At 48.6% G+C, this 25,887-nt stretch overlaps 1 protein-coding gene across 1 annotated transcript in view; it reads left to right on the top strand.

Annotated features, from left to right (window-relative positions):
* LMBRD2 (LMBR1 domain containing 2) overlaps window positions 1-25,887 on the top strand; it is a 420,428-nt gene that overhangs the window by 253,241 nt on the left and 141,300 nt on the right. Inside the window, exon 11 of the mRNA XM_086960534.1 lies at window positions 11,618-11,751. Within this exon, the coding sequence (XP_086816660.1) occupies window positions 11,618-11,751 (134 nt within the window). The remainder of the gene's footprint in view (window positions 1-11,617; window positions 11,752-25,887) is intronic.

Below are 25,887 nucleotides of genomic sequence, written 5' to 3'. Positions count from 1 at the left end.
TCTAACTGCCTGTATTGCTGCCATTATTGAGCCTAGTGAAGGCTCTTCCGCTGGTGTGGCCTCATCATTTACCACAGAATCAGTTGTGAGCTGTCTTGGTACTAAGTATTTATCCATTTTGTTAACCTGGTTGGCGGTAGTCCCATTCTTCTGCTTCGTCATGTTGATATGGAGAAGTCATCTGGACCACTGCAGCGTTTCAGCTTTTCAATGGTCTTATACCGGGGTGGTCACGCGATGAAGGGCAGCGGAATTCCGGTGTGGCAGTTGTGATGTCCTGGTGATTCTGGGAGGGGGGAGGTCTTGGTGCAGTATTTTGCTTCTTGTTGGATGCTTCCATGCAGCCCCCGTCGGAGGTCCCCGCTCCAGTGCTGCCTTCCGCCAATTCCTCTGCTCCACGCTTGCCAGGATTGCTATGTCTATGAGTGACGGTGGAGCATGCCGTGGCTAGCGCTTAGTTTTGCGCACTTTTCAGCGTGGCTTATCCCGCACAGGACTCACCCTTTCTTCCTCTCTACTGCGTCACACTTGCCTGTGCCTCTCCGTAGGGTAATGCATGCACCTCTCGCATCTTTAGGGATGGACAATGTATAAAGTATTATCTCCCGCCTGGCTGCCGCTTTCTCCTGTACCATGTAGATCTCGGTTTTCTGGTGCTATGCGCGCTTCACGCTTGAGGGACGGGGGGGAGGAGTGATTGCCAGTGATTTCCCCCTCTCTGGTCTCGCCTTCAGCACTTAGTCCCTGGCTATTTCGTCCAGTTTGTGTGGTTGCAGGGCTTTTACAGGGCTATGATGTGTGCAGCTGTTGTAGGCCTGAAGCCGCGCCCTCGCGTACCGTGGTCCTCAGCCTCGGTGTCCCGCCATCTGCAACGAGGCTCTACCCCCCGCCGTCAATGTCGGGTCCGCGTTACGCTGATTCTCAGCGGATCGGATTTTGTTGTATTGCGTGCGTCTGGAGCGGTGAGATTCTACCCACTGCCGGTCCACAGCTATGGGGGTCCAAACGGCACCTGTACCTTTTCTGGGGATTTCGGGTTTATCGCTGCGGACCCTGCCGGAGCTCTGCCGCCATTACGATCGGCGCCCAGCCACGCCCCCCTACAATGCCAGAAACCGGTCCTCGGAAGCTTGTTTCCGGTCCAGGGAAGACATGGCTTGGCAGTTCGGGCTGGACTGTTCCCATGAGGCACAGGGTCAGACTGATTTGCATATAGCCATGTCTGAACTGGGGTGGCAGAGTGGGCTAAAGAACGGTGATGGATTAAACCCAGATCTTTTGACTGGGTGTGAGTGTTTGATTGATTCAGATGCTCCGTCCATCACCACCCCCTTTTGTACCCCCCCCCCCCCCCCCACACAGCACATTATTAATACCTCAGATTTGTGTTAAACAAATAGCCCTTCCAGTTCAAGAAGCTTTCTTTCCGAGTCACTGCAGCACCTAGGGTGTTCACAAAATGCCTAGTGGTTGCAGTAGGTTACTTATGAAGGCAAAACATACACATTTTCCCTTTTCTGGACAACTGGCTCTTCAAAAGCGCAAACTATCAGAAGTTTTCCAAGACGCTCGACCTACCATGAACCTACTTCACCTTCTAGGTTGTACAGTTAATTCAATCAAGGCTCATCACTTCTGATACAACCTTACCTAGGGCCATTCTCAACTCACACATGGGGATGCCTTATCCGAATGCTGAAAGGACTAAATCCTTCCAAACACTCATTCCACAGTTTCGCCCTCATCAACAAATAACTGTAAGAACAGTTATGCCCCTCCTAGGCATCATGGCATCATCCATAGCCTTAGTTCCTCATTCCAGACTCAATATGCATCCGTTGCAAGAATGCTTAGCGCATAAGTGGATTCAAGCAGAAGCTCAGCTAGAAGATCTAGTGTTGGTGAGCCATCAAGATTGCCACTCTTTGCAGTTGTGAAATACAGTCATCTTCTAAAGGGACGGCCATTGCTAGACCGAGTTCCGCAGAGAACCATAACAACGGACGCCTCTCTCACAGGTTGGGGGAACATTTACAGGAGTTTACTGTACAGGGACACAGGACTGTCAGCCAAACACATCTCTATATCAATCACCTAGAGCTCCTAGCTGTTCGTTTAGCACTGAAAGCATTCCTTCCCTGTCTCATTGGCAAAGTAATTCTCATCAAAACAGACAACATGGCTACAATGTAATATCTGCAAAAACAGAGGGGCACCAGGTCCTCTCAGCAATTTCATCTAGCCCAGAACGTCTGGAGGTGGGCCCTCTGGCCCGACATTCACCTTTTAGCAGAATACCCTCAGGGAGTGGACATTGACTTTGCAGATCTCCTCAGCAGGAGACGTCAACAAGTCCACGAGTGGGAACTCAACCCACTAGTTCAACTTCAATTCTTCCATCAATGGGTTCATCCAGACAACGACCTCTTCGCCAAAGCAGAAAACGTGAAATGCCTAAACTTTGCTTTCAGGTTTCCACACCTACAGTCCAAAGGCAACGCACCATGGATGAGTTGGTCAGAGATATTTGCTTAAGCTTTTCCACCTCTCCAACTCTTTCACTTATGATTCGCAAACTTCGGCAGACGTCTCTCATCCTCATCCCAGTGGCTCCCACATGAGCACGACAACCATGGTTCACCTACTACTGAAACTCTTAGTAGTTTCACACCAGGTACTCCCCAGTTGACAGGACCTTCTAACTCAAAACCGCAGTGCAGTCAGACACCCAAATCCCAGATCTCTGTCTTTCGATCTTGCATCTGAAGTCTTAGAGTTTGGATATCTAAAAGGTAATGAAATGGAAATTGTTAAAGATGCAACAAGGCCCACCGCTGGAGCCTGTAAAGTTGGCAAGTGAAAACGCTTTGTCCACTAATGCCGTTCAAAAAGCATTGATCATTTAACCGCAAACGCTCAAGATATCGTATGCTACCTATTTCATTTACATATCTCAGAGTTAGCGGTTACTTCTATAATGCTACATCTAGCAGCAGTCGTTGCATATTTGCAGAACAGACAACACACTTCTGTATTCAGAATCCCTGTAATGAAAGTATTCTTAGAGGGCCTCAAAAGAGTGATTCCACAAAGGCTGCCGCCAGCCCCTACTTGTACTCTCAACATTGTGAGCTGAAATTTGAGCCTCTTCACTCCTGCCTTCTCTAGTTTCTCTACTGGAAGGTTACACTTCTCATTGCAATCACTTCACTCAGTCAGTTCGGTGAGCTTCAGGCACTAACTTTAGAAGAACCATTCTTCCAGCTTCATAAATACAAGGTGACACTACGTACCAATCTTAAATTCCTGGTCTCTCAGTTCCACTTTTAATCAATCTATTGAATTACCAGGTTTTTTTCCCCACAACCCGACTCTGTTGTGGAAAGGGCTTTACACACACTAGATACAAAACGAGTTCTTTTGTACTATATCCATAGAACTCAGCCATTTAGAAAGGCACAGCTACTCTTTGTTGTATTCTCAAAACCACACAAAGGCAAGGCTATTTCTAAATCAGGCATTTCACGTTGGATTGCTAAATGTATCCAAACCTGTTTCGCTAAAGCTAAACAAACTCTACCTAGCCCACCAAAATATCACTCTACTCGTAAAAAAGGAACTTTAATTGTCTTTCTAGGAAACATACTTATAGCAGACATATGTAAAGCAGCTACATGGTCTACACCGCGTACTTGTGTAGATGTCATGGCCTATCAACAAGCTAATGTTGTATATACATGGTTTACTCAGCACAACCTTACACAATCCTCCACAGTAAAAAGACAAGAGATTTGTTATTTAACTATCAACTGTATGTAGCATGAATGCACAGACTCCTTCATCATTAATTTCTTTATTGACAGTTCCTTAAAACATCTTGCCGTCTGTAGCCAATGTGTTTTGTCCTTACGGACTTCTTCAGGGCTACATAAAATATGTACACTTTAAAATCGTATTCATACTAATTGCAGCCCATCAAACATTTACACTGTGAAAAGCAGAAAAACTTTCCCCATTAACAACCTTTCCACCCACTCCGTTTTATATATTGTGATGTTGCCTCCAGTACTCTCTCAAAACACCTATAACATTTCTTTGTGCAATGATTAAATTTCATGTTGAAGGCCCATCATACATTTACATTGTGAAGAGCAGAAGTACATTCACCATTACAATTCTTACACCTTCAGAATTATTTTTCCTGTAATGTGGCCTCCAGTAGCCACTCAAACCATCCATATAATTTTGTTGTGCATCATCTAATTTCATATTTTTTATTGGTTTTCACTCCACTCGTAATTTCGACCCCAGCGCAAATAGGGCTTATGCAGGGGTCTGAAAACAACAACCCATTCGAAATCAGGGCCATAGAGGCTTATTTATAGTTTTGCAGCGTGAATCTTTCTGGATTCACTATGCTGTGCATATTCCGCAATCTGGTGGTTGGGTCCAGAATCGTAGTCTTTTTTTATTTTTTTCTCGAAGCCCAGGTGGGCGTCGACGTCCCACCATTTGGTGTACCTTCGGTGACGTCTGTATGCTTCCGGCGGAAGCTACCACCCGTGGGCGCCATCTTCAGATTCTTTTTTCCCCGTTGGGTCTGGATCGTCGCATGAAGCTCCAGAAGTTTTAGAGGAGAAAAGGAGGAAATACAACAACTCTTCGACGGTAAAGACCTGAGAAGATTGGGAGAAGAAGACCATCAGAGAAGAGACGACGAAGAAAGAGAAGAACATCAGCATGAAGTGAAGAAATAGTGGTCTGTATTTCAAGATTAGTATGTGGAGCATTTATTTTAGAGTAGCTAGAGCTCAATTTGTACCCTCTTATCATAGGTTTTTTTTCTGTGACCCAACAAAATTACTTACTGTTAAAATTTTAATACTGCCAATTGAAATGCATTGTTGTATGGTCAAAACAGCAGTTTCAAATATACATTAAAATACAAGTATCTCTCAGTTGCTACAGCAGATAATTGCCAGTATTGGCTGCATTTCATATTAGGTTCAGGATTCGGCAGCTCTGTTGACACACACTTTTAGGTGTACTGTCTAGGAGTCTCGATGGACTAGTGTAGTCATTTCAGAGTCTTATCATTGCGTTGGGCACATGAGGTTCTGTAGTAGGGGATCTCTGTGTATAGTCATAATCTTGTGAATAGTCGCAGCCATATGTGTGGACCCCAGAGCAATCAAAATAGTCTCTTAAGTTGTCTTCTTCTGCAGTCCTGTATAGACACTTAAGAGAAAATCAAAGACAAATAATGCAGCCTAAAGCTACAAGGCTACATTGGCCAGCATTTCATCTCAAAGTGAAAAAATAGACAAATAATATTAAATTTTACACACTTTGTAAAGTTTCACACCTAGAGAAACTCCCCTTCACACAAATTATTTGTCATGATAGAGAGGAAGGGTGGACAGACAAGCCCCATAGGCTGCCATTATGTGTTTGGAAAATGAATACTGTGCCTTTGAGGAACTCTCCAGAGACCCTCGGTATCCTAGGATGCACAGCCAAAGGCCTTTTACTTTCAGTTCTTTTTTCCGGCTCCTGCTAGCAGGACCCTGGAGCATTGAGCTCTACCTTTTTGGGTATATCCTCAATTATTGGCGGTTTTCCAGTGTTTTGATTGTTTCACTTGACATCTGGGGTCTTCCTCTTCCAGTTGCTGTCTTTTTTTACCAGTTTTGCCACCTCTTTTTTGTCGAAATGCCAGCTTTATTTGACAAGTGCCTTTAGTGTGGTAGGAAGAAGGCAAAATCTGACTCCAACAGAGTATGCATACTCTGTCTCCCTTCTACCCATGTCCTTGACTCCAGTGATATCTGTCACTCTTTCTCCAGGAGGACCCTGCATGACAGGGAGAAGATTCGTCTCCAAGGTCTGGAGCTGATGAGACATCAAGAACCAGGTGGGACTTCTGGGCATTGAGGGACTCTGTCATCATCCTCTGCCCGTGCATCGGCCTCTGGGGGGCTTCCCAGTCAAGAAAAGGACCAAAAAAGGCACCGGTCCCGGTCGACATCGAGAGGTACGACTGCCATCTGCTCCTCGTCGACCCAGGGCTCTGGGTCGAAGCGACGTCGACGTTCGGCGTCGGAGGGTAGGACGTTGAGACTTCAGACGAGGTCGGCGTCGAGGACTTCACCGGCGTCGGCACACCATCGACGTCGTGATGAGTCCCGAAGAGGCAGGCGTTCGCCGTGGAGGCGACACCGCCGTTCGCCTTCAACGTCGACACCAAGAGCGACATCGAGGAGAGAAGGATCGGGGTGGAGGCGAAGACACTCGACGTCGTTGAGTTCGTCGACGTCAGGAAGAACGACATCTAGAAGAGAGATGTCAAAGAGGTCGACGTCAAGGAGGGAAAAGTCGAGGTCGAAGAGGAAGTCTAGGCCCAGAACTGTGTGTAGTGCCTCTGTGGTTAGCGTCTCATCGTCAATGTCATCGGCGAGTCTGGTCGCGGCGACGCTCACCCTCAGAGAGGTCCGTCTCCAGAACGTCCTCCCAGAGGCCTGCTCGTAAGAAGAGGAGAGTTCTTAGGTCACCGGACTCCGATTATTTCCGGACCTACTCGCCCTTAAGGCCCAGGACGCCTACGCCTCCTCCTCTTCCGCAACTTCCTCCTCCACCACCTCCGCCTCCTCCTCCACAACCTCCTCCTCATCCACCACGAAACCCTTTGGTTCGGCTCAACCTCTTCCGTTTCCGCAGCCTCCTGGGCCGGTGGCCCAGAAAGCCAAGGTCAAGATCCAGAGGGATATCGCTCTTGCAGTGAGCATAGATCTTCTACGAGGTCACGTAATCGTCGTCGGAGGGAAAGATTGCGGTCCAGCTATACGGACTAGTCCAGTGACAGGACAGTGACAGAAGATATTCTCCCACTTTGTCAGACTCTGCTCCGACGAGAGTGTCACCAGTGGATGACATTGTGACGTTCCAGGATTGCTGCTGAGGGGGGCAGCGAAGTTGGAGATCACATTGACTGTGCTCACCCCTTCCACTTCTGTGATTTTTGAAGCATTGCAGCGCAGTCACTCACTCTCACCCTTTGCTGCCTTTGGTGCCAGAACTGGAAGAACCGGCCATGGAGCTGCTTCTGATGCCTGCCTCGGTGAAGTCGGCGCCATCCAGACTACAAAAGAAGCACAGGCCCCCGGATTCTGTTCACACGTTCTTGAGAGCAGACCATGTTCCGGATTCTGTCACAGCGTCCAAGAAGCAGCATTCCACTTCCCCTTCGTCTACGGTCCCGCCAGAAAAGGAGAGCTGTCACATGGATTCGGCAGGAAGAAAAGTCTGCAGTACAGCTGCCACTTAGATGAAAGTGGCTAGTGCATCAGCGCTTTTGGGTCGGTATGACCGCTCCTTGTGGGAGTCCCTGCAGCAATTCATTGAGCTCCTCCTGAGGGACAGGAGAGAAGACTTCCTGGAGATCTTGAATGAGGGCTTGATGGTCTCCAATCAGGTCATCAGTTGGGCGGCGGATGCCTCTCTCCTGGTTGCACATGGGTACTGCCATGGCATAAACTTGAGACAACATTCCTGGTTGCACCCTACCTCTCTTAAGCATGAGGAGCAACAACGGATTGCTAACTTGCATTTTTTGGGATGTAACCTCTTCTGGGCTCATGCGGACGAAGAGGTGGCCCGCATGAAGGCAGAAGTGGAAACGCTGGAGGCTGTAGGTTAGGGGAAACCAAAGGACCAGCGAAAGTCATTCTGTCCCTTCCAGACGCGTTACTCTTCCCAGAGATATCAGCGGGGACAGGGTCGCCATGCTGGCCAACAGCAGCAACAACAACAGCAATACCAGCAATACCAGCGACAACCCTTCCAGAAACATCAGAGGGGCAGAGGCGGACAGCAGGCCTCCTCAGCGAATAAGGGCCTGGCCGGGTCTAAGCCCTGAGGAGTTACTTCCCCCTCGTCCGTTACCCGCTCCGGTGGGGGGAAGCATACAGAATTACTTGGCAGAATGGAGAAAAATTACTCCGGACAAGTGGGTGCTGAATATTGTTTGCAATGGGTACAGTCTTCGGTGTGTCAGCCCTCCTCCAGCTAGTCTACCGGTTCTTTCGCACTACCAGCTGCGAGAACTCCAAGCAGAGGCCGATAACCTGTTAAGGAAAAGGGAGATAGAGGACGTCCCTCTGTCTCAAAGGGAAAGGGTCTATACTCTAGGTTCTTTCTGGTACGAAAAAAGGACAAAAACGAGTTAAGGCCCATTCTGGATTTGCGACAAGCAAACAAATGGATTTGCAGGGAAAAATTTCGCATGCTGTCCTTGCCCCAGATTTATCCTTAACTGCAACGAGGAGACTGGCTTTGCGTAATAGATCTCCAGGGTGCGTACTTCCATGTTCCCATTGCACGGAAACACAGGAAGTTCCTGCACACCCTGGTCAGCACCAATCCTTATCAGTTCACCGTACTACCGTTTGGACTGAAGTCTTTCAAAATACGTGGCAGTGGTGGCAGCGCACCTGAGAAAGAACAAGGTGTTTGTCTACCCGTACCTGGACGACTGGTTGATCAAAGGCTCCACCTTCCAGGAAGCACAATTGCATTTCAACAGGGCGGCCGTTCTGTTGAATCAGCTGGGTTTGCTTATCAATATGTCGAAGTCCGTACCGACTCCGGTTCAGAGCCTGCAGTACTTGGTTGCCTCCACCAATACTCTCAGAGCAAGCGTGTCTCCTTCGGAGAGACGCTTATGGATCCTTCGGAAGGTTCAGGCTCTCATGTCCGTTCCATCAACCACAGTGAGAACGGTGTCTTCTCTTCTGGAGTCGATGGCCTCTTGCATCTTCCTCACACCACATGCATGCCTCCACATGAGACTGCTGCAGGAATGTCTGGAGGATCAATGGGACCAGAAACGACCAGAAACGAGGGAGCTGGGACGACAGGATTCACCTGCCTCTACACGCTCAACAGTCCCTGAAATGGTGGTGTTCAGCAGAGAATCTCCTCAAGGGGGTTCCGTTCCACAAGGACATTCCCATACAGACTATTGTGACAGATGCTTCTCTCCACGGCTGGGGAGCGCATTCAGACCTTCTACAGATCCAAGGGACGTGGTCCCAGACGGAATCCACTTACCACATCAACTTTCTGGAGCTTAGAGCTGTTCATTTGGTGCTGAAAGCCTTTCATCCGTCCTTCCAGACCAACTCCTTGCTTGTACAGACGGACAATACGACTGCAATGTATTACCTCAACAAGCAGGGGGGCTCGAGATGGCGCACGGTGTCCCAAGAAGCGCAGGCGATCTGGCACTAGCTGTTAGCCAGAGGACTGACGATAAACCCATCTACCAGGTGTGCAGAATGCTCAGGCGGATGCACTCAGCAGGCTGGTCCAGGAAAACCACGAGTAGGTCCTAAATGATGAGGTACTAGGACACATCTTCGGAAGATGGGGCACTCCAGACATAGATCTGTTCGCCACCGCCGAAAACAGAAAATACAGAGACTTCGCCTCCAGGTTTTACCAACCGGGGACTCTGGGGAATGCGCAATGGATCAGCTGGTCGAACAGCTTTCTGTACGCTTTTCCACTCATTCCTCTGATTCCGGCAGTGCTCATCAAGCTGTCTCAATCCAGAGCGCGAATGATCCTCATTGCTCCGGAGTGGCCTCGACAGTGGTGGTTCACGGACCTGCTCCACCGGTTTCTCCAACCCCTTCCATGTCAGCCGGACCTTCTAGCGAAGTTCGGGGGGCAGATGGTGCACCCCAACCTCTCATCGTTGAGTTTGGTGGCATGGCTCCTGAGATAGTACAGTATGGACACTTGAACTTGCCTGACAACTGCATGGAGATACTCAAGGAGGCTAAGAGACCTTCCACCAGGACTTCTTATGCCTACAAGTGGAAAAGGTTCGGCATCTGGTGCACGTCCAAGAACGCTGATCCTACCTCCTGCAAGGTAGATGTCATCCTTCCATATCTCTTGCATTTGGCTCAATCTGGCCTTAATTTCCATTCTATTAAGGTTCACCTCGCAGCATTAACTGCGTATAGGAAATGCCCTTCACAAACATCCTTCTTCCAGATCCCTGTAATTAAAGATTTTTTGGAGGGATTGAAGAAAGTATTTCCCCCTGTGAGGCGTCCGTCGCCTTCATGGGAACTGAATGTGGTGTTGTCTCGGTTGATGAAGGAACCTTTTGAACCTATTCATAAGGCTTCTCTGCAGCATCTTTCCTGGAAGGTGGCCTTCCTTGTGGCTATAACATCGGCCCGCAGGATGAGTGAGATACAGGCCTTCTGTTGCCAACAGTCCATATCTAGATGGAAAGTGTCCTGTATACAGTCATGTTACCAAAAGGCTAACAAGACCTAAAGGGGTAAGCCTAAGGCTCATTCCACCAGGGGCAAAGCAGCTACAACTCCTTTGCTACGTAATATTCCCATTGCAGTTATCTGTAGGGCTGCCACTTGGAAGTCGGTCCATACCTTTGCCAAACACTACTGCCTGGACTCTGATGCCAGAGCAGGCGCTCAGGTCTGGCAGGCTTCGTTGAGAAATCTGTTTGCACAGTAGTGGTTTTTCTCGGTTTCCTCCACCGCTGGTTTTGTTTGTTGGGATGGGCTTGCCATTCTATTCACAAGATTGACTATACACAGAGATACCCTACTACAGAAGGAGTAGTTTCTTACCTGTAACTCCAGTTCTGTAGTAGGGGTATCTCTGTTGTAGTCATAAGCGCCCTCACTCCTCCCCGGTGGATGAAATGATAATGTACTGCATGCTACAGGCCTAGCTTTATACACCTTCAAAAAGAACTGAAAGTAAAAGGCCTTTGGCTGTGCATCTTGGGATACCGAGGGTCTCTGGAGAGTTCCTTAAAGGCACGGTATCACTTTTCCAGACACATAATGGCAGCCTATGGGGCTTGTCTGTCCAACCCTTCCTCTCTATCATGACAAAGGATTTTTGTGAAGGGGAGTTTCTCTAGGTGTGAAACTTTACAAAGTGTGTAAAATGTAATATTATTCGGCTATCTTTTTCACTTCGAGATGAAGTGCTGGCCAATGTAGCCTTGTAGTTTTAGGCTGCATTATTTGTCTTTGATTTTCTCTTAAATGTCTATGCAGGACTGCAGAAGAAGACAACTTAAGAGACTATTTCGATTGCTCTGGGGTCCACGCACATGGGCGGGACTATTCACAAGATAATGTCCTTAACAGAGATACCCCTACAAAGAACTGGAGTTACAGGTAAGAAACTGCTCCTTTAGTGGGCCAGCCTGCAAGCCCATTAAGGTTTAGTCTCTTGGTTTTCCAGTTTTCATGGTGGTCGTTGTTCGGCAAATATTCCTAAACATACAAATGAGAGGATTGTAAGCAAGCCCTCATTAATTGAAACAGTTTAATGTCTGCACATAGTTACTGAATAGAGAAGCCATCTTTAGTGCTCTTGCTTTTCTATTGAAAATGTACAATGAGAAAGAGTCTCACAATACTGGAGCTGTAGGATTGCACTACTTCTGCATCTACCATCATCCTAGAGATAAGTTTATATTATGTGCTTGAGACAAAACTTTGCTTTGACATGACGTCTTTTCAGCTGAAATTGCATAATAAAACAATTTGTTTGCTTCTAGATTGCCTGCTTCATATCCATCTTCTTCTTGAGTATCTGTGTTTACTCCACGGTCTTCAGGATTCGTGTCTTTAACTATTATTATTTAGCTTCGCACCATCAGACTGATGCGTACAGCCTTCTTTTCAGTGGCATGTAAGTAAGCAATTTATCCTTGCAAGTTATTTGTTTATTTAACGAGTGTCCAGAATGTTAATCTGTCCTTCAATGTCACAAGTACAGCTCAGGACTAACAGCACATTTTGTAAAGCATTCATTCCACCCCTGTATTTATAATATATGTTTGATTTGAAAATGCCCTGAATGAATTAACGAACAAACACACACTCACTCTCTCTCCCTCTCCTAAAGAATGGCTTCAACTCTGTATTCTATTTGTTGCCTGTATTAAATTCAAGGATCTTATCATTGCTAAAGAAGAAGCATGGTCTCAAACACCAGAAGTAAGGGCATACAATTTAGGATGATGTAAGCCTGTCTACTAACTCAGGTCAGACAACTCTTTAAAAAAATATATATATTTTTTTATTTATATAAAAACAGAAAATAAGAAAGGCGTACCAAGTGCAATACAGACCATTATGAACGTTAAATCAGACAATTGAAAAATCAGGATAGAAGTGGGACAACAAGCAGGACACTGAGACCCAACGCCTATAGTCCCGCCCACCCTCTAAAGTCAGGATATCAAAGCTTGCATAGCCCCCTCGATACTGAAGCAATAAACAGGATAAATTACGGACATCAACATATATCGTAAACGAGTCAGAATATTAGAGCTTGTATTGCCACCCGATACTAGAATATAATCATGATAAATGACGGATATTCGTACTTGGGAAGGTCAAGAAAAGTAAAGAAACAAAAAATAAAAATAAACGGCGCAACAAGCGCAACTCAACACACCCCTACATATAGCTTACGCCCGACCCCAACTATCAGTGTGCCTGTTGCCCCATCTAAACTACTTTAACTAAAAATAGTAATCGGAGGAGGACCTTCGTTCAGGCTCCCGGCCTCTCCCCCCCGCCATATTTAAGCCTCATCTTTATTCACTGAATAATTAGCTAATAATCAAACAGACTGAGAGTAGGGGAATCGTCTTTCGCCTAGTTCACCCCAGTTACCAATGTTTTAAAGGTGAGTCCCACACATCCACCAAGCCAATAAATGTCTCCAAACGGTCAGTTATTCTCTGCCTTGGCCCATTCGATCAGGCGCATGGATGTTTCCTAGCCGAACTGCCGCCATCTCAAGAGATTTGATGGGCCAGAGATATTTGTCAAGCTGCAAACGGAAGCAAGCCGGAAACAACTGGGCACATTCGATCACACTGTCCCTGAGTTCCATCCGAACCGACAAGAACCCCCTGCATTGTTTCCAGACCAGTTGTGTAGAATCCGGGAAGGAAGAAGGGGCCATATAGTCAAACCACCTTTGAGTCTCACTCTTATCAGTAAGGAGAATAGTGCCACGCAGATTTTCACCCACCAGAGCTGATATTGAATGCCAAGCTTCATCCCGGACCTCCAGTGCTCGGAAATTAGTAAATTTGTGGTCCAGAAACGCAGTTTTCTGGGGTTTATGTCGCTGGTTGGTTTGGCTGCTGTGGGTATAATGGCTCTCGGTTTGTCAATCGGTGAGATAATAGTCGTTCTCATTAGCCCCAGTTCAGATTTTATAGCGACCAATTTATTTTCCAAGGCTCGGGCTCTCTGGTCCAGGGAAGAATGTAAGTCACTGATAGCCGCCATGACAGCTCCAATCGTCGGTCTAGCCCCGGCCAGTGCCAATTCTTCTCCCTTATTATCGACATCCTTACCATCCTTAGACAGGATATATCGACCCAATTGGCCCGTTCGATCTTTCCCGGTCACTTTGGAGGAGCGAGTCTGAATAGTGATTAGTTCGAAATTGGGCGCCATTTCGTTCTTTTCAGTCGCGGTTTGAGCGCCGCGTCTATAGATCTAGACCCCGCACTGCTGTAAAGTCACAGTGCAGATATTAACCCATCGATTTGTTGGGACATATCAGAGTAATTTCAGGATTACGCCCGTATCCAACGGGCCGTGTCCCAAATGATGCCCGAGCCGTTCATACTCCGGGCTGCGTGAGTTGGGACAATCCAATTACTTCCGCCGTGCTATCATATTGCTCCACTTGTCCCACTAATCAGTTCGGATGCTTGTCGCTGTAATCGGGGAAAACTCCACCTCCATACCAGTTGACCGGTCTCTCCTGGACACTCATGACCGATGTTGTTCAACTAGGGGCCGGCTGCTCCCATACTCGAGGCCTCGGCTCCAAAGCTGATGTAGGCCGCAAACTTCAAGGCGACGTTTCTCCGTCCTCAAAGCTGGTGGATCACTCGGGATCACTCGATCAGGCGTCGTTACGATTCATCTATACGGGGGTGTTGCATAGGCGCAGGATAAGTAACAGGATCTTGTGGCAGGATAAGGAGGTCTAGGGAGCCGGGGGCCTAAGCGGCCATCTTGGTCGCCAGCTTGGCTCCTCCCCCGTCAGCCAACTCTTGTGTTCACATTCTCACACTTCACAAAGATGGCTGAGATTTTCTCTGTTATGGCTGCAAGCCTTTATAGCACCCTTTATTTATCTCTACGAAATCTTCGCTTTTGAGAGTTCATGTTTTAAAAAACCTGACTATTTGCCCTTTAACTTCATCAAGGCCTACTAATGTTAAGTAATAGGTGCAGACTTTTCAGCACCATAACGCTTATATAGTCTTATACTCAATAAATAAACGTTACATAACACACACACAGTCATATACTCACATAGCTTAAGTTCCTACCATGGTCACACATTTTCTTTTTTTTAAAAGCTTTTTGTTAATTAACTATACAGTTGTATATCAGAACATCAAGGACATAAGCTTCTGTTATTGCATTACATATTTTTAACAGGGTTCCCCACCACTTATATACATCTATGCGATATGCAATCTCTTGCACTTTCCAGCGACCTACCCCTCTCGCCCCAGGCTGGCGTCTACCGAAGTCCTAACCCCCATCACACATTGATTTATTTTCTTGTGCTCATTCAAGGCCCCCTATATTCCACACAGACCTTGTTCCATTTCTGGGGCTTCCTAGGCTCTGATAGATATTCTTTTCTGCTGCACAGCACCAATCTAGGTCGTTTTCCCATTCCCTGACAGAAGGGGGTTGGGCTTTCCCCAATGCCTGGGCTATATTTCCTTAGGCTATTATATCTGCAAGCATCAGTAATGCATAGTATATGCCATCTGACATCCATCAGTAACTCCTGTCCCAACACTCCTAACATCACACTAGTGACTTTACTCCAAAGGTTCTGTAGCCCTTGGCAGCTCCATACTGTGCGAAAAAAGGTACCAACATCCCCACAATCCGTTAAACAATAATGTGAAGCACACCCACCCATTCGTTGCACTCTTGCTCTATTTGTGTACGATCTATGTATGATTCAAAGTTTTAGGGCTCTGCACGACCTCCAGCTAGTCATCTTCCTTTAGGATACCCACATCTCCCTCCTAAGCCTCTCTAAGTACTGTCAGTGGATCAGTCATGTTATTCATTATTTCTTTTTATAAATGAGGGAGGTGGCCTTTCCCAGTATCTGATCCATTAGTACCCGGTTTTCTAGTGGTGCGTATTCTGGTAGGTGTTCGTTCTTTCTAACATGCGCCTCTAGAGCATGCTTAAGTTGTACGTAACTGAATAGCTTGGAGTCAGGCATTTGATGGTATGACTGCATACTCAGGAACTCTATCATTTTTTTATTCTTCCATACATCCCCATGAAACTCAATTCCTAGAAGCTCCCATGCGCGGAATCCATTTAATTTCCTCACTTCACTCAGCAGCACACTATACCATAACGGCGTGCCCTTCGTTCATTTCCCTTCCCAGTCTAGGAATTTAGTACCCTCTCGGCATATTCGAACAGTCGTTTGTGTATGTGTTGGTAGTCTTTTGATCGCCTGTTTGCTGTATAGTGCCTCTGAGTACCCTTTTTGCCCCATCGACCAGTGGTTCATTTGGTAAGCCGGCTCCTACGTTCCTGCAAATACCCAGTTATTTATCATTACTAACTGTGATGCCCAGTAGTACTTATAAATATCTGGGATGGCAAGCCCCAATCATACAATCCCCACTTGAGTGTATGTAATGCAATTCTTGCACTCCCCCAATCCAATAATAGCTGTCTTATTTCAGAGTCAATCTTACGGAAAAACTCCACGGGTATCCTGTTTGAGGTATTCTGAAGTACATACTACAATAACTGTGGTAGTGCCATCATTTTAAAAGCTCGTCCCATCAGTGAGAGTGGTAACTTACTCCAATGTGCAACATCCCTTTGCAGTCTATGTAGTTGGGGAAAGAAATTTTCTTACATAAATTCGTTCTTGTTTAGTGATATAACTATACCTAGGTATCTGAATTAGTTTCTAACCACTAAAGCATCGCCGGTGGTCCGTATGATTAGTGTATCTCCCGCCAGTACAAACATTAGTGACTTGTCCCAGTTATTTCGATGGGCAGAGTAGCTACCAAACAGCTGGAATATATAGAGTATGTGGTGCACTGTGGAGCGGGGCCTGGTAGCATATCATAGAACATCATCAGCATACAATGAGATTCCTTCCTCCCATTCTCCTCCCACCAGTATACCTCTTGTGATTGGGTATTTCCTGACCCATGCTGCTAGTGACTCAAACGCTACAGCGAAGGGCATGGGTGGGAGCGGACAGCCTTGCCTTGTACACCTTGTGCATCGTCACCAGTTTGGACACGGTACCATTTACTCTTACTCTGGCCGTACTGTGTGTATATAGCAGTTGCACACAGGCCCGGAATTTGGGACCAAATCATAATCGCTCCAGAACCGCTAATGGATAGTGCCACTCTATACTATCAAATGCCATTCGGGCATTCAGTGAGAGTAGCACTACGCTTCCTTCCGGTTGGGATTTTGTGGCTTGCATCACAACATATAATCATCCTAAATTTAGTCTAGTGCTGCACCCAGGTATAAATCCATATTGAACTGGGTGTATTAATTAGGCCATATATTACTTTGGTGAGTCTATTTGCTATAACTTTTGACAGGACCTTCGGTTCTGTATTTAATAGGGAATTTGGCCTGTATAAGGAGCAGTCATATGCAGGCTTATCCTGTTTCAGTACAACCACAATTGTGGCTAACCTTTGGTCCTCAGGCAAGCTACCTCGATCTACCGATTCCTCAAACATATCTAGCATATACGGGGCCACCAGTGTCACAGCTCCCTTGTATAGTTCAGTGGTAATACCGTTTGGACATCCACTTTGCCCGATCGGAGAGCCCCAATCGCTCTGCATATCCCAACAGTGGTCATTGCTTTCCTCCCGTGATCGTGTAGGAAGTTTCATCGCCGTAACCAATTCAATGTAGCCTGTTTTAGTTCGTGCAGGGGTAGATTTGTATATCTGTTCCTAGTATGCCACAAATGTCTCTGCTATGTTCTCATCAGTCCTATGAGTTTGTCCCCCTGCATTTTTAATCTCCAGTACCCAGTTCCTTTCCCTGTCTCTATGTTTCAGCCACGCCATAGGTTTCATGGCTTTGTCACCTATTTCTTAGATTCTCCTTTGGGATGCCCTTGCGCACTCCCTTGCTTTATGGTTTCCCGCCTGGGGGTGGTAGGGGTGGTGCTGGGTGGCTTCCAAGCCTCAGTCTTTGGCACTCATGGAGGTGGAAGGGCCTGCTTCTTTTATCTGCATGGACCCACTCACGGGGCATGCCACTCTGTATTCTATTTGGCTGTTGCAGGGTGTAAATGGGAGCTGTAGGGTGGATATTAATTGCTTTGTATCCCATGCCTCAGCAATGTGTTGAGTTTATAGTCAAGTGCCACACTTGGCTATTTTTAAAATTGTTGCCATATTCTTTCCTTCCACCTCGTTGTTAGGCTCACTCCTCCAATACCCACCCCTAGCCGTGCCTCTAAGCTCTCCCCGGGCTCAGAAAGTCTCAGCTGCACGTACTGCTCTCACTGCGAGTCCGCCGTAGTACACTCTTTATTGGCTCATCGTCTGAGTCAATGTTTCCATCGGCCGGGCCCTGGAACTTCCGTCCGCACCTGCAGGGATTGCCTTGCCTTTCTACTCCCGCTGCATCGTTCCCTCCGCCCCGCCCCGCCGGGGCCTACTGCGTACGTACCCAGCTCTATCTCTATCCAGGCTGCTGCACCGGCCCGATAGCCGCAGTTTTTGCTGTCGTGATTTGGCAGTCGCACTCAGGCTCACTTTTAGTGTTTTGGAGCCTTGTCCCACCAGCTGTTACGGATTTATGGGGGACTGTCGGGACTGGACCGGCGGAGCTTGACACAAGTATGGTACGTGCACATGCAGCTTAAAGCAGTGAAGTGAAAAATTATTGTCAATTTTTTGGATCTTGCTTCTCGCCCTTGCTTTGACCCCCGCTGCCTGACGCACAAAGAGGCGACCTCTGCTTTAGGCGAAACTCTCAGTAACAATCATAAGTAGATAAATCCCCACGGAAAACAGCATAATTAGAGATAAATGTGTACTTATTGTTGCAAAACATTACCGAAATGTAACATTAATCTACTGAACCTCATCTGAATTATGAAAAACCACAGAAAGGCACCAATCTGTAGCGAGCTGTCCGGGCTTTCCTCTACAGTGTTGCACTGGCATGCACTCCTCGGACAGGCTCGTCCTGAGGAGATAAATAAAAGCCGGAAGACCGCTCTGGGTCTTCCTGTTGCACACAGTAACACGAGTGGCGTGCAATGATTTCAGCGCTGCGCAAGGCCGAACTGCCCTAGGCCGCACCGTGCTACATTGGCGACGAGGCCGGTGGAACGCTGGTGCTTCATCCACCTCACCTGTGAGGCCAGCGACGGTGTTCCACGCCGTCCGACGCGGCTCTGTTGCCCAAAAAGCTATGGTACCTGCTCGCGTGTTCACCGCGACAGTCCTGAGGTTGCACTTCCTCTGCCCTGATGCAGGCCTTCCGAGCCCCACCTCCCGCTTCTGCTGCGGAAAGAACAGTGCTGCTCATGTGCTGGAGTCGGCGCTTATGAAGAAGTTGCTGCTCGGCCATGCCCCAATCAGCTGCGACGCCTGGTGCGCTCCCCGTGCCCTGAACTGCCCTGAGACGTGCTCCCTGAGGCCACGTGGGTGTGCGCAGAGACAGCCAGTCTGCTGTTGAGACTGTGATCAGTGTGGCTGAGGGTGAGTCACAAAGGGGATCCATCGGCCTAGGAAGACCCTGCTGTCCATGCCTCACCCGTGTGCTGGCTGAGCCCTGCGACTGGGGGCAAGTGCTGCAGCAAGAGCCACATAAAAAAAAACCCACAGTGAACTGCCTCGTCCCACATCCAAGAGCTGAGGACTGGTCTGGCCCACCCTCCCCTCACGCAGATGGTACGGACTGAGAAGCCCACAATAAGACACTCTGTAACTGAGGGGAGGAGGAGCATGTTCAACCCCAGACGGACAGCACCCTGCGATCACAGAGTCTGGAACAATCACCGCCGCAGGCCTGCAGGCGGATGCGGGTGGACCACAGGGAGAGGTCAATGCTCTACCGCAGTTGCACAGTCACACTGCCATCTCCCCACTGCCTCTTTTCAGCTAAACCGCTGACCCCGCCACAGCAGCTGGAAGGCATGGATAGGGCGACTGAACCAATATTTCAAAGGAACCAGAGAGACTGATGGAACAGTGAAAGGTCGCTGCTCATGTACTATGGCGGTGCGGAGATTTATGATCTCTTCAAAATGTTGCCTGATGCAGGGAATGACGACGATTACTAGGCGATGGTAGAATCGCTCAACAGGCATTTTGACCCCCAACTTAACCCCTATTTTTAGCAATTCAAATTCAGGCAGGCGAACCAGGCAGACTCTGAGTCGGTGGATATGGATATGAACTAGCAAGCACATGCCCCTTCACCGATCAGAGGGAGGAGATACGCCGTCAAGTGATCCAAGGATGCCATTCGGTGCTGTTGCGAAAACTGATCCTCTGACAACCAGTTATCGCCCTAGACGAGATTCTCGTTCTGGCACGGTCCCACAAGCTCTCAGACGCCTGGGCTGAAGAAATGGAGGCTGCACTGCACAGAAGCTCGGCTGCATATCACGCTCACAGGTTCACACCCATCAAAGAGGAGCGGGTTGAGGCCATTCAGCGAGGCCCCAACACCTTCCACCCAATGCCACGATCCCTACCGAGGGGTCTGTGCGGCCACTGCGGCATGGATCATCCGCAGTCAGGTGTGTGCGGAGCAAAAGAGAACAGATCCAAGCAAGCCTATGCCAGATCCAGGAGGACAGCTGTCAGCGAAGACGTAGTGTCGCCCTGGAAGACGATGACGATGACGTGTTCTTCATATCTTTCGTCAGCTGACCAGACAAGCATAGGCGGCCTCCACCGATGTGCTCAGTGGAAATAGAGGGGTCCGCTGATCGACACAGGGGCGTCTGTTAATGTATGTACTCAGACCAGTATGAGCATTTGTCTCCACGGCCCCCACTCGCACCTAAGAGAGCGAGGATATACACTTATGGAGGGACTCGTCCGCTCCCCCTCAGAGGGATCATTAAATCTATCATAAAGAGCGTGAAACACTCTGCGACTGTACGTTTTCACATCATGGAAGAAACCAAGGGTACTCTCATCAGCTGTCACACAGCGGAGGATTTGGGCCAAGTTTTATTCGCCAATCAGATACATGACTCTCATGCCAAGGCCATCATGCAAGAGTTTTCCAAACTATTCACGGGTCTTGGCAAACTGAAGAGGAAGCGATTCAAACTCCACATCGACACCACTGTCATGCCAACCGCCCTGAGGCATCGCAGAGTGCCATTCAATCTCTGTCCTCAGGTGGAGGTGGAACTGTAGAAACTCAAGGATTTCAATGTCATAGAGAAATTATCCGGCCCCACCCCGTGGGTATCTCCACTGGTCATCCCCCTAGAACCGAAACAGCCGGGAGCCCATTCGACTCTGTGTGGACATGAGACTTCTGAACCAAGCGGTCAAGATGGAGCTCCACCTTGCGCCCACCATGGATGACTTAGTGGAGGACCTGAACGGCACCATGTGGTTTTTAAAGCTAGACTTGAAAGCTGGATACCACCAGCGTGAGCTAGAACCGCATAGTATGTACATCGCCCCTTTCTCTACACACGTGGGCTTCCGGAGGTACAAGAGACTGAGCTTTGGAGTGTCGGCGGCATCCGAGGTCTTCCAAAATGCCATCAGGGAAGCCCTCTCCGGCTGCAAGGCATAATCAATCTGAGTGACGACATCCTCGTGTTCTCGAACACCCTGGAAGACCATCTTGCTCACCTCCGAGCCACCCTTTAGTGGCTGGAAGACTTCGGTTTAACCCTTCACAAGGAAAAATGTTCCTTTTATCAGGAGTCCATCGACTTTTTTGGATACATCTTTACACAAGACAGGCTGAGAGTGGACCCAAAGAAGGCAATAGCCATCCATGCTACCAGCACACGGGAGACACCCACAGAGGCCCGCAGTTTCCTGGGTGTATCCACATATTGTGGCCGCTTCATACTGAACTTAGCCTCCCTCTCTGAGCCCCTTCGTGCCCTTACTCGGAGCGATCGCAGTTGCGGGAGTGGACCACAGCGGCCAACACGGCCTTCAACACCATCAAGGTGGCCCTGATGGACTAAGCAGTAATGGCGTACTTCCACCCAGGACGATGCACCGAACTGGTTGCGGATGCCAGTCCTGTCGGCTTGGGGGTAGTCTTTCTCCAAGAACACAAGGGTGAAACATGGGTGTCGGTCGCCTATGCCAGCCGGGCTTCATCGGACAACGAAACGAGGTATGCCTGGAAAAAACAGGAGGCCCTCGCAATAAAGTGGGCGTGTCAGCATTTCCACTTGTACCTGTACGGACAAGAGTTCCATATTGTAACGGATCACAAGCCGTTGCTTCCACTGTTTGCGGGGTCATTAAGACTGGCGCCCCCGAGGATAGAGCGGTGGGTGGTGCAGCTGCAGGCGTACATCTTTAAGGTTGTCTATCGCCCAGGCACACACAATCCTGCGGACTATCTATACAGACACCCAGAGCCATCGGCCATCCACCACACACCCGCCGATGTTGCATACTCTTAAGCATTTGTCAAGATGGTCACCAATGAGGCATGCCCCAAAGCAATGACCCTGATGGAGATTGGGCTGGCCATGGCTACCGATGAAACTCTGATTAGAGTCAAGAGCGTCTTAATGTGCAATAGTTTGACACGTTTTCAGGATGGGGCCTAGTGGTTCAATCGCAAAGATAGCCAAGCCAGACAACAACTCTGGAGGGTACGCAGTGAGCTGAGCGAAGATGAACATGGGGTAGTGCTATGAGGACACGTCATTGTCATCCCCAAAACACTGCAAGAGAGGTTAGTGATGTTGGCACACGTTTGACACCAAGGGATGGCAAAAACTAAAGCACGTCTGCTAAGTAAAGTATGGTTCCCAGCAATGAACACCATGGTGTAAGACAAGTTACGACAATGCCACTTCTGTACAATCACCGGCAGTGATCCAGCGCCAGCACCCGTCAAATCCGTCATCTCCATCATCTTCCATGGTCCAAGATCAGCATACATTTTGAGAGCTTCCCAGATGGACGCAACACCCTGGTGCTGGTGGATTCCTGGATAAGGTATTTGCACTCATGGGCCTACCGGATGAGATCCGATCAGACAGTGGGCCCCGTTTCAAGGCCGGGAGTTTCAGAAGTACCTGGAGAAGAGGGCGATCCGGCATCGGAGGATCACCCCATTATGGCCTCAGGCGAACTGTGAAGTAGATCATTTTATGCAGACCCTCAACAGAGCCTTGCTGATTGCCGTGGATGAAGGAGAAGATGCGGATTCTCCGCTGAACCAGTTTCTGGACGCTTACAGACAAACTCTCGCTGTGCTCCGTCTCATCTGATGTTCAAAAGAGTCCAGCGAGACAGCATCCCGACGGATCCAAAATAAAAGCCTCCAGAGAGAGACAACGTGGCCATACAGGCAAGAAGGGCGGAGACAAATCAAAAGGCCAGTGTGTCCAGAGGCGCCATAGTGCCACAGGTGATCATGGAGATCACGTAGTGGTCATTGACAGATTCCCCGGGTGGAAGTTCCGTGTACCTTACGATCCGGAGGTGTGGACCGTGGTCCGAGTTCAAGGTACAATGGTACCAGCACAGAGGGGCAACAAGTTGGTTACCCGGAACGTGGTTGCTTCAAGAAAGTTTAGAGGTCCACCACGGATGCTGCAGAGTGCGTTGAGCCAGGTGGGGACCAGGACCAAGAGGATGTGGGCTCACCAAGTTCACCAGTTTCTCCACCGGAGGTGCAGAGAGCGGGAAGTGGGGCGATGGTCCCTGTCCCTGAGAAACCCAGTCAAGGTGTTACCAACTCGCGGAGCCAGAAGTATGGTCTCCAGCCAAACCCTGTTCAGAATCAGAAGTTCTGGGCCTCGAAGCTACAGGCACGAGGCAGAAGGTAGGAGCCTCCCGGAGAAGCTCCCGGTCTGGGGATTACCAGATTGGTAGATATCCCCGTTTAGACCGTATCTCTCAGGCCTGATTTCAGGCAAGCTCTTTGGACCGGACGACGCACCCCATCAAGGCACTCAGAGGTTGCTGGGGCAATCTTTAGCTTACCTGCGGGATCTTTTTCGTAGTGCTGCAGAGCTCACTGCCTGGCCGCTGGCTCTCCGCATCGCGGTCGGGTCATTTCTGCATGGCTGCACGGGTGATCTGCTGGGAGATAAACCCGTGGACTCTGCCTCGGCCGACTGTTACTCCGGCGCCCGCACATCTCTCCCTCAGCCTTCTGGTGCTCTTTACTGCCGGTTTTGTTGTTGTATATCTGGACGGGCGCCATTTCCATTTGGCTTCCCTGTTGCCGTCCTATGGGCTGCGCATCATGCCGGGCTGCAAGCGACGACCCCGGAAGATGGAGGCAGGAGCTGGAGTTGCACCCCGGTGAGTGGCTTTCTGTCCTCCGATGCTGATTGTCGGATAGCCCGCCTATCCAGCAGTTTGTGGGACTTGGAGTGTTGGCTCCATGACGCCATTTTTGTTTTGTTGCTATTTTGTTTTGTTATTGCTGGACTTCACGTTGTGGTTCTTTTTATGCCACAATCCGATGCTGATCCTATCAGGCTTGAAGCCAGGCGGTCGTTCCTGTGCTTATCTGCCTCTTGACCAGCTCTGTCCACCGGCGCCGAGCACTGTACTGCCGGGCGGCGCTGGGGTCCGGCTGGAGGATGATTTCTTCGGTGGCTTGATGCTACTATTTGGGCTGATTTCCGCTGTGGGCGAGACCCTGTTCTACCTCATGCGGACTCCTGCTGATCTCTGTGGCAGCATGATCATCTGGCTGAGGTTCTAATATACCAACTCTATTGCTGGTTGTTATTTCTCCGCCTGACCTTAAAATGGCTGATTTAATGAGGACACTGCCTTAGCTTTAAATTGCCTGACTTTAAAATTGCGACGCTCCTTTTTCTAAAGATTACTTTTACTTTTTAAGGCCTCTGTTTTGGTCTCTACATTGCCCCTACGTGGCTTATAAATACTTGAATTTTAATGGACTCGAGCTACCTTAGACTGCTTGCAGCCGGATTTTAAAAGCTAACGTTTTTCCCTGCACTTTAAGGTTGTACTGGCTTGTACTAGCTTTGATGTGTCCCTGCGTGTACACCACCCCTGCTGGGAGATCCAATGTTGCAAACTCATCTAGGCTGAAACATCCCATGATGGCGACTATGACAGCCCCGGGGAGAAAAGCTGAGACCTAGCTACTTTTGTATGATGCCCGGTGGAGCTACCTCGCTAGCTATGGGGGAGATTGATTTTGGGCTCCCTCCATTGACTATCACCTACCCAGCTGGACTTTGGGCTAATGCACCTGAGTCTCTCCTGACTTTATCTTCCCCCTCACCCTTCCCCCAACCCTCCCCCCTCTCTGCTCCTACTCTTTCCAGCTTCTGTCCTCTGCCCTCACATGCCGTGCCGTTTGTCCCCACCCTGTTTTTCTGTGAACCTCTTCCCTCGCCACTCGAGACCGAACTATTTTGTCTGATGCCCGATGGAGCTACCTGGTTTAGCTATAGGGGAGATGGGCAGTGGATTCCCTCCTTGGTCGTCAACTACCCAGTCGGTCTTTAGACAGACTTCTTTTCGTCTCTACGGTTGTCTCTTCCCTTTTCCTCACTTTCTCTCCACCCCTAAACCCCACTACTTTCTCTCTCCTTTCTCTCCTCCCCTAATGTATCGCTGATTGTTTGATATAATTTTTGCTTGTTGATCTTTTACTGGTATATTGTTGAACCATATTGTTGCACTTCCTTTCGTCTGTCCTGACGTCTCCTCCCGCATCCTCCCTCTATTTATGTCTCTCCTTCCCTCCTCTCTCAATGTATTGAGACTGAATTATTTTGTCTGATGCCCGATGGAGCTACCTGGTTTAGCTGTAGGGGAGATGGGCTGTATTCCCTCCTTGGTCGTCACCTACCCAGTCAGTCTTTAGACAGAATTCCTTTCGTCTCTACGGTTGTCCCTTCCCTTACCCTCACTTTCTCTCCTCCCCTACCCCCTACCACTTTCTCTCTCCTTTCTCTCCTCCCTTCTCTCCTCCCCTAATGTATTGCTGATTGTTTGATATAACGTTTACTTGTTCATCTTTTTCTGGTATATTGTTGAACCACATTGTTGCACTTCCTTTCGTCTCTCCTGTTGTCTCCTCCCGCATCCTCCCTTTATTTATGTCTCTCCTTCCCTCCTCTCTCTATGTATTGAGGCTGAAATATTTTGTCTGATGCCCGATTGAGCTACTTGGTTTAGATATAGGGGAGATGGGCCGTGGACTCCTTGGTCGTCAACTAACCAGTCGGTCTTTAGACAGACTTCTTTTCGTCTCTCCTTATTGTCTCTTCCCTTATCCTCACTTTCTCACCTCCCCTGCCCCCTCCACTACCTTTCTCTCTCCTTTCTCTACTCTCCTAATTGTATTGCCTATTTTTTTGAAGTATTGTGTAATTGTCGAACTTTCTCTGTTACATTGTTGATTCTCATGTAAAGCGCTCTGATACCTTCGGGTCGAGCCAGCGCTATATAAAACTTTAAATAAGTAAATAAATTTAAAAAATTGTGTACGCTCCCATGAGCATGCCGGCTGTGATGGACAGATACTAAAAAAAAAGGAGGGATGTAGAGAGCCG

Source organism: Lissotriton vulgaris, chromosome 3_1 (assembly GCF_964263255.1).
Source record: "Lissotriton vulgaris chromosome 3_1, aLisVul1.2, whole genome shotgun sequence".
In the NCBI taxonomy this organism is placed as follows: Eukaryota; Metazoa; Chordata; class Amphibia; order Caudata; family Salamandridae; genus Lissotriton; species Lissotriton vulgaris.
This window is presented reverse-complemented; position numbering and strand designations above follow the sequence as displayed.